At 40.5% G+C, this 9,524-nt stretch overlaps 1 protein-coding gene across 1 annotated transcript; it reads right to left on the bottom strand.

The window, feature by feature from the left end:
* Nucleotides 1-3,292: 3,292 nt before the first annotated feature.
* Nucleotides 3,293-8,437, bottom strand: e2f2 (E2F transcription factor 2). Its single transcript, XM_010784579.1, has 7 exons — nt 8,342-8,437; nt 7,943-8,042; nt 6,861-7,080; nt 6,239-6,400; nt 5,997-6,111; nt 5,691-5,889; nt 3,293-5,125 (listed from the first exon to the last, which is right to left on the bottom strand). Exons 1-7 carry the CDS (start codon nt 8,435-8,437, stop codon nt 4,860-4,862), a joined length of 1,158 nt encoding a protein of 385 aa, XP_010782881.1. The 3' UTR covers nt 3,293-4,859.
* Nucleotides 8,438-9,524: the final 1,087 nt, after the last annotated feature.

The raw sequence follows: 9,524 nt of genomic DNA, 5'->3' as shown, positions 1-9,524 counted from the left end.
TGGCTGACCCAGTTTAACCAGGGCCTCATTCACTCATTGTTTCTGTTGCACACATGTATGCATGCAAGATCAGTTAGGGAAAGAGAAAGAAAGAGGTCCAAATGCATATAAACAGTTTGCATGACTACATGTAGGTGACCATTGTTGTAAAAATATATGTGCGTCTGCATGCTCATTTCGCATGCACACATTTTTCTTTTTCATGGATCTGGGCTGATGTAATGCCGAGTCTTGCTGTGTCCCAACAATACCCTCCTTCAGTTTCTTTGCAGCCCCTTGTAAAGAAGCAGAGCCTTTGTGCGTCTGCCAGCCTTCCAGCCTGGGTCCTATTGTAAAACTGAGCAAACCGGTCTGTGCAGGCAATGCACAACATATAGCTGGGACAGGGTGTGGGGAAGAAAAGAAAAATAGGGAATCAGCAGAGGGAAATAGTTTTGGAAGGTGGAGGGGAGGAAGGGAGGGGGAGATGCACAGCACAGGGAGGTGGTACGACAAAGGAAAGGAGGAAAAGATAGATAGAAACTTCATTGTTTGAGTACACAGACTGGAGTGACTCACTTAATGTTTTCCCTCCTTATCTCCACCCTTTTCCTTCCTAAACAGCACATACCTATTCATTGTTAACACTCTCTCTTGCCACTGCCTGTAATCATTTCACTCTTTACTTCTCACATTAACAGGGGCTTTTCCACCTCTTTTTTTCACACACCATTTCTCACTTTTGTTGCGAGGAAGTGAGGTACACCCAGTGCAGCTTCTCTCTTTTTCTGACGCAGTAGCACAGAGGTTGAAAACACATCCAGTAAAGATTACAGCAGCCAGGATTTCCTTGCTGCTTCCCAGCAGCAATAGGTCCCCCAACCTCCCCCAAAAAAATCTCCCTCTCTTCTCTGGTTGTTGACTCAGCTCCACTAGTTCTGCTATCAATTTACTACCCCTGTCAAGCCAGGAGGCCCAGGCTTACCGTAAAATAACCCCTCTTCTGGTCGACGTGGATGACTGAAAAGTGAGTGATTGTGAGAGTAAGAGAGGGAAGGGTTTGATTTTTTGTTAAACACAGTTTTCTACAGGAATTAGCATAAGAAGTGTCTATTGGGCCCTTACTGTCAACAATCTGTTTCAGGAACCTGCACAACTGCACTATTAAAAAGAAGGACTGGGGAACACCTTTATTGCAAAAAGAGCTGAGTCACCCAAAAAAACCAATTGACTGAAGTTTATCAGTCTCAGGAAAGAAATTCAAGTTGTCTGTGGTATGGCAGCTGGCAACAAACTTTACCAAGCAGCCACACCCTCTCCAGCATGCCTGTCATCACAGTTGGTATAGCAACAAAAAGCTTTCCAGACTTCCAGAGGTAAGAGGTGGTAAAACTTGTTTGTGATTCATTATTATCAATGCAGTATAATGTCAAAATCATGACATCCCAGTGTTGTTTGAATAATATTTTTCTAGGAAGTCTGAGAACACCTGTTGAATACTGTTGCATTGCATGTATCCATTAAATAATGATTACATTGATAACTATACTAATAGACTATAGGTTTTATACCTGCCAGGATAAAATGATTGCAGAATCTCATAAGATGTGTATATAACTTATACACAATTATGTTATAATAGCTCCAACCCTTAAAGGTCACCTATGCAAAATCCACTTTTTCATGAATTGTATACATAAACATGTTTCCGGGAAAAATATTCGCTCACTTTTTGTCCTTATCCATTTATATAAAAACCTGTCTGAAAATGAGACGATCAGATTTTGGCCACTTTATGATGTCATAACGATGTTTTGGCTTGTGTCACCATTAGCCAATCACCAACACCCCCCCACCTGATCACCTGAATCTCCTCCTAGAGCACCATTGTGTTCTTTTTAACCACATATCTTGCAGAGGGGCGTGGGGAGTGGCACCTTATTTTCATCTAAAGTAACAGACAGAATCAGCACTTTTGAAACAGGGCTGAAACAGAGGGGTTTATGGGATGCTACAATGATCTGTTGGGTATTTTGAGCCAAACAATTCAGAGACATGTTTTGTATATATCTGAGACCTATAATATATTGATGTAAAACAGTTTAATAGGGGACCTTTAATGAAAATAATACTGTCATTATGTGTCCCTTTGAAGCGGCTGTGGTACTAAATAATGACATGCAACATTTTGGCCTGAGGTTGTTGCTGCTTTCTGACGAAAGCCAGCACACAAAGAGGGTTTTCAGTTTCTGGCAATTAAAGCATTCAGCTAAAAGCAATTGGTGTTAAGGTGCAACGTGACTGAACTGAGGTGGTCTGGTGTTTAGATGGCATGTAAACCCCACCGTCAACTGCAATGTCTACGTGGTTTCTGAAACTTCGGTTTACCACCTCTTGTTAAGCACACAAGCTGTTCAACCCAACATTTGTTAATAGATACTTAGCGCTAATAGAGACCTGATGTTGGTTAATAAGCATCAGGCGCAGGAGTTAAAAAAAAAATGCGGAGACAGGATTTCTTTGTAAGGGTTAAGAAAAAAAAAAGCAACATGTGGCACAACTGTGTGCTTCCTGTTTTTGTTAGTTAGATCGTTTTAAAGGCCATAAACTTCTATGTAAATGGCTTCAGGGAGAACAGAGCATCTAGAATGTTGGCCTTTTTTTAGAGCATTTAGTCAAAGACATCAAATCATCATTCCCAAAAGGCAGCCAATGTGCAGTGAGAAACCTGAAAATCCATAAATGTATTGGTCAATTTGAGATTTATCTCCTTGCAAATGTCCCCCTCCCCCGAGTGTATTAGCGCTATTACTCAGTGACCCACTGAACTTTGACCTCATCGACCTAGGCTCCTATTGTGAGCTAGTTTCCAAAGCAACCAACTCACAAAGAATGATGGGTGTTTTTTGTCAACCTGTCCGATTGTGTTTAAAGCCCATTCAGTGTCCTTGTAGCTCTTCATGTCGACCTATTCTCTCTCCTCTGGGAATGTCACTTCCTATTAAGTCGATATCCTCAGTTGCCCTGGCTGGTTTTAGACAGAGAACACTCTATTATTAATAGTAGACTATTTTGAGTTGAACCTCTGGGTACCTACTCCAGTATTGATGAAGAAATCCCATGTGCTAGTCAGGTCCTATTAAGATAAATCTATAGGCTTGAAGAAAACAAATGAAAAGCAATGATGCATAAATATTATAAATGTTTCCCCTGAATCTTTTTAAACAAATGTTCAAATTGTGTAAGGGAATTACACGTTTATGACATAAAAAGTGAGCAATGGAGCTCAATTCCAAATGTAAACAATGGCTTCAGTGTTTATTTAATAATTTCAAACAGACCACACAATATTACAAAAATATTAAGTGCCGCATGTCATACAAAAACAGTTTTGCCTTCTGTAAAAATAAAAAAAGGCAAGTATCAACTTTCAAAGATGCAGGTATAAATACAAAACAAATTATGTACAAATACCAGAAAAATAATGCTCATTGAAAAAAATAACTACAAATTCTGAATTCACATTAACTAATCTACATCATAAAACTCACACAAACACACCATGAGACCCATTTCCCAAACTGTCAAAAATATATACACACACACACACACACACACACACATACATAAACACACACACACACACGTTTCAAGTTTTGTTAGGACAGGACAATTAGCTTATCTCTGCAGTTTAGAGGGAAAGCCACAATTATATCTGCATGAAGTTCAAATTTCCGAATGTCTAGAACGCTGCGAAAAAATAAATGTAAACAGATAAAAGACACAGCTGCTCTGACGTCGCGTGCATGGCTTTGAAATTTAAAATGGTTGCACCAGCATGCATTGAAGCAATTATGGGCGTGAAATTTAAAAGAGCTAAGACAATAATTATTTCTTGTTTATGTTGCTGCTAGACAGTAAGCAGACTTCATCCATTTCTGAACAACAGCAAATGCAAATAGCTACTCTAATTAAACCTTAATTACATCAATAAACCCCCCCTTCCATCACACCTGCAACACAGATGCAGAATTTGATTTATTTGGGGGTATTGCCTCAGAAATACAATAGTAGTGTCACACTACTAAATCTACAAACTTCTATTAAAATCAGCAAATTCGCATTTATAGAGGAGAACCTGGATTTGAAAGAAAGCTGCCATACCAACATGAGTGAGTGTGGCCTTCTAGATCAGTCAGAGATTGTATGTGGTCACAAAGGACCCATTATCAGTCATTGACTCTGGATCTGGCTCCATTATTGGGTGTCAGAAGCTGCCTTTCACATTTTGGCACAAACAGGTACGAGGCCAGAAATAAAGCTTAAGGCGGAGAAAGAGAACCTGATCTGACAAAGCAAAACAAGCTCAAAATCAGATATTGTTTATGCGCCTACAAAAACTGGTATTATTCACAGCAAGAATCCAGTGATTGAATCATGTAAAGCTGCATGGCAGTTAAAGCTGACATTATACAAGGCTGCCCCCTACAGGCCAAAGAGTGGCACAAAACCTTTGGAAACAAAAATAAACAAAAAATTCCTGAGTTTTCACTGTAAACACCGCCTGATGAGACACATCAGATTTTGTCGCTGGGGATGTGAAATGCATAAAAAACTCCTATGTTCGTTCAAGTTAATACATGCTTTTAAAACAGTGTTTCCTAATGGTTGGCGATTACACATCCATGTCAATCTAAACCCTCAATAAAATAATCAAAAAGGGGGTAACTCCTCCTTTGGGTTCATTGACATCAAAACAGGCATGGTAAAAGCAAAGAGTTATGGCTTCATAGTGTAATATGTACTACCTCGTGAAGGCATTTCATTAAATATTCCCCTTTAATCCCCGCAGATTACCTCCACCCTCCTTCATCTACACCTCAGCTCTTCAAAAGTTCTCCGAGATCGTAGGTGTCGAAGAAGTCTGACACTCCCTCGCTGTCCTCCAGGCTCCAGAGGTAATCGTCGTGGTCCAACGGGGGAGAGAAACTGACAAAGGGGGTGTTGGGGTCGGGGGCAAAAGAGGTGCAAGGAAGCTGGTCTTCTGTCATCTGCATCAGGCTGGGGGGCAGACCCAGCAGACGCTCCACATCCAACAGGGCGGCGGTGGAGGCTGCAGCACAGGAAGCAGCTGTGGAAATGTTGCCTGGGATTAAAAACAGAGAGAACAAAGGTTAATATTCGTAGCCTGACATGTCTTATTTTTGTAATTGAAATACATTTCGTTTTTCATCTTTCAACACGTTTTGTTTTGAACTTTACCCATGAGTTGTGTACCTTTATGTTCATGTAGCAAGTATTTATTTTTAGAAATGTATAATGTTTATTAATGTTCTTTTCTACACAAGTATTTATTGTTTGAAATGTTCCTTAATTTTAGTATTGGATTTATTTTAATTACATATTTACTAGTATGGCACTTTAATCTGCACTAATGTCTTTAATTGATGCATGATCTTAAAGAAGTAGTTTGAGGTTTTGGGATATAATAATATCTTTATACACTTGCTTGAGAATTAAGCTTGAGCCAGCCGGTGTTAGCTTAGCTTAGCATAAAGAATGATTGTTTAAAAAGGTACCTAAAGCTCACTTGTAACACTACTTATATTAAAACGTCCTTTAAAAGTTTATCATAGCATTCCTATAACACAGTGGAATTAAAGTGAGAATCTAACAGTACTGCACATGACCCCACAGAAAGCCCAGCTTACATTCAGACGGCTCCTCTTTGACGCTGTAGCACGGTGGAGCCATTGGGGTTGCTGGTGGATGGCAGAGGGGCTGAGGGAACTCCTTTTTAGGAGTGATAGCGCTTTTTACTGGGCTAGCATCTTCGAGACCCTCCTCTGGACACAGGTAGACTTCAATGGGTCCATTCTTACTCTTTAAATATATCTGTAATGAGCCCTGCTGTAATGAGAAGGACAAAATAATATTAAACATACATATAGATGTTTCGCTGCAAGTACTCTGTGTTTTTGGAGAGTTTTTATTATGTGATGACTACGTTGTCTTACCCCTGCCGTGTCTGGCACCTCCAGTTTGGTGTCAGCGGGGGCCTTGACGGCAATGACTGTCTGATCTCGGAGGGTCCCGATGGAGCGGATGTCTTGATATGTCACATAGCCCAACGTAAAGTGTGTGGTCAAGGATATTGACAACAGCAGAATTAACTAGACAATTATATGTGTAACCATACCCATAAGACCAACAAAGAACCACGAGGAAACAAACAATCACTACCGGTTGTAAAGGATATCTTTTATTGTCTTCATATTCTGTGAGTTGTTTGAGCTGTGCGGTGCTGGAGTGGATCAGCTCATCCAGAGACCTTTCTACCCTCTCCAGTTCTCCAAGCTCTTTCCGCAGGGCGCAGGCCTTCTCTCCTCCACTTGCACCACCCTCAAATACATCTCCAACCCTACGAGAACACAAAGAATACACATGATTGAAAATATAGTTTGACAATCTGAATGCAGTACAAAATATTTAATTAAAAACTCTATAACAATGACACAGTAATAGACAGTAATGGTTCAGTGGATGTTTTTGAGTACAATGCCCCCTAACAGCCACTAGGGGGCAGATACATACAATATTATTGAAACACACAACAGCTTTTAAACAACCTTTTGAAAGTTATTTTTGGACTGTGTATGTCACTGCTCAGATAATGGCATTTAAATGATACTAGTTACGCATTCCTCATTTTTATTGTCCTTAATGCCCACGACAAACCCCCTGATCACCAGTTAGACTAAAGGGCCCTACATAAACTGGTTGTATCAAAGTATATGAAACTTTTTCCTGAAAAACTATATCTCCTGTTAAAACTAATGCCTTTATCGATATCAAATGTCTCATACTGTATTGGTACTTACAGCCACTGGATGTTGTTCTTTGACTTCTTTCTAATGAGTTGGACTCCCTCCAGTACGTTGGTGATGTCATAGATGCGTCTCTTCTGGACCTCCAGGACCTCCGTGGCCCAGTTCAGATCTAAAACTCCATCAGGAGACTCTGCGATCAGACCCACAAACTTCTTCGTCAGCAGGCCCAAGGAGGTATCGTACCGTGTCCGCTCACCTGGAGACTTTGGAGCTAAGAACAGAGAAACAGACAAAGGCACATTAAGTAATTTTTAATTTTAAAAAGTATTGGTAGGAAAATGCTAAACATCTCTAACACAGCTAGGTTTTGTCCTTGCTGCTAGGTCTAATAAAATAAAGATACTCAAGGTGAAAACTTCATACGAGTGTCATTGTGTTGATTACCTGTGTGAACGTGACTAATGTAGCACTATCTGTGTTTATGATCCTATTCATTGATCGTTAACAGTCTTCACACCACACAGAGATAAATCTCTATTACCTAAAAACACATGTCTTCAAAAGCACATGTTCCAAATATCCACGTGATAGTTGGAACCGACAAACTCATTAAAGGTTGCTTCTGTAGGGTTGTTCTGAGCTGGCCCTTTTTACCCATCATGACCATCTGTGAGCAAAAGTGTAATCTTGAAACAAGCCATTACTTTGCATTCCCTTTGGACCTGTACCATTGTAAAGCACTGTAATCAAACCACTTCCCGGGACTTATCTGTTTGAACTTATTATAGTATTTTATTGTTCTTTTAAAATTGCTATTCTTTATAATGTAATGGGACTTAATATAACTTTACCCTTGACCATATTCTACTACGCTTACAACTTCCCGTTTATTTTTTGAAATTGTCATTTTCCTGTTTAATGTGCCTCCTTATTCCCGAGAAGAAAAATATGTCTTTATGAATTGAATTTCCCTTTTTTGTGCTGTACACTAAAATCGTTAAATAAAAGCACAATTTATCAGCACAGATGCCAATACTAGCATGGGTTAAGTTCAAGTATCTACACACATAACCTACAACATTACACCACCTCTTTCACATCTCTCTATCCTCTGACTCTAGTGGTGTACTCACTCCTCGGACTTGGTATCCTCACTGCGATGCTGCTTTTGCCTTTTGGTGTTCGGAACTCTGGCATGTAGAGAGGGTCCTCTAGATCCAGCTTCCTTTTAGCCTGGAAAGAAAAGAGTTAATGAACATTAGTAAAAAAACGAAATATAAAGCAAAGAGGGTGCTTCTTGTAGTCGTAATATTCACTATGATCTCATTGTATTGAGTGAACAACCGTTTGAATTATTTCCTAGACTATGGTCTGGTGGAAACAATGTTTCTTTCTTGACAGGTTAAAAGTTAAATCATGAGAATGAAGTGTCTAGGGCACGTCCACATCCATGCTAAGGACAGTGATAAATAGGGGGTTGTTGCAAAGTGTCGTAAATGTGCCAACAGCCCTCAAGTGCTGGAACAAAGCACCCCCGTCACACTTTCCCCAAGCACTTCAAGCAGGGCTGATGGTGTGGGTGTTTTTGGGGGTGAATAGAGAAAGGGGGTGATCGTCTCTCGACCCATGGCCCACAAAATGCGAGGAAATCCCTGGACTCATTCAATGACCTCTCCTCCCCCCCTGGAGACAGCCTACATCCCCTTTGCCCTACAGCTTAACACCCAGTCTCTCCACACAAACCGATGATTGCTTAACTTTAAAGCATAATACACTAAGATCTGCAGCTTCAACCTAAAGCACGTACACAACCTTTGGACGCCAATATAAACTTAATATCTTCATGAGACCATTATTTATTACCAATGACCTACATGGCCCAATGTAACAAAAGTGAAAGTCACATGAAGCCATCCCCCTCCTCACAGGATTGGGAAATGACCAACTGTTTGAGAAACTAAAAAGTTGTGCAAAGTGGCAACACCCTAAAATGCTGAGTTTTCGACAGTAAATTGTCAACTTCAACACGATTGACAAGAAAGCATATCTACATTCATTCCCTTCACCACACGCTACACCCACACAAAACCCTCGGGTGACTGAGCTCACTAGGTGTGGGATTTAAAGCCTGACGATACCGAGGCTGCTGGGTAACTTTCTACATTGGTTAGGAGTCATGTATGACTGTGTCCTCGCTTAACCTTTCAGCTTTGTATGGCTGCCTGTCCTACATGTATCTTCACAAAGACTTGGCCACAGTAATCCTTTTTGTCACTGCAGTGCTTTAGCTAATAGGTTTAGACAACTGACTCTCAGAGACTTAAAAAGTGCTGAATTGACTTAACCACGTGTGGATGCGCCTGTGTGAGTGTGGTGAAAATGAAGGCTGCCATTGTCCCAGCGTGCCCCCTGACATGTCCACCTGTTGACTGGAGACATCTGGAGCAACACACAAATGTTCTGCTGGTGGACCAGCTTTAAATCCCTACAGCACACAGTAACTCAAGACAGAGAAACACAGGTCAGGGCAGTGACCAGCTTATCTCAACAAAATGGTGGCTGTTAGCATTTATTTATGGGATTTTTGTACGTGTTTTTTTTACATGTGGCCCAGACTACTGACAGTAGCTGCCAAAGAACAGGGTTCACAGAGAAGAATTTGATACTTGTTGAAGTGGCTACAAGCAGGGACAGCTGTAGTGAAAACAGTGATTA

This window comes from Notothenia coriiceps, unplaced genomic scaffold, assembly GCF_000735185.1.
Source record: "Notothenia coriiceps isolate Sejong01 unplaced genomic scaffold, NC01 NC01_scaffold00026422, whole genome shotgun sequence".
NCBI lineage: Eukaryota > Metazoa > Chordata > Actinopteri > Perciformes > Nototheniidae > Notothenia > Notothenia coriiceps.
Note: the sequence above shows the minus strand (reverse complement) of the source record. Positions and strands in the feature narration are given on the sequence as shown.

What these genes read in the sequence shown, in the direction of transcription:
- e2f2 (XM_010784579.1), bottom strand. Translation starts at nt 8,437, where the DNA reads ATGGGTCGAGAGACGATCACCCCCTTTCTCTATTCACCCCCAAAAACA. An exon ending in GAGGATACCAAGTCCGAGGA is followed by an intron (nt 7,081 to 7,942) that starts GTGAGTACACCA and finishes CTCTGTTCTTAG; the next exon opens with CTCCAAAGTCTCCAGGTGAG. An exon ending in AGGTGCCAGACACGGCAGGG is followed by an intron (nt 5,890 to 5,996) that starts GTAAGACAACGT and finishes TTCTCATTACAG; the next exon opens with CAGGGCTCATTACAGATATA.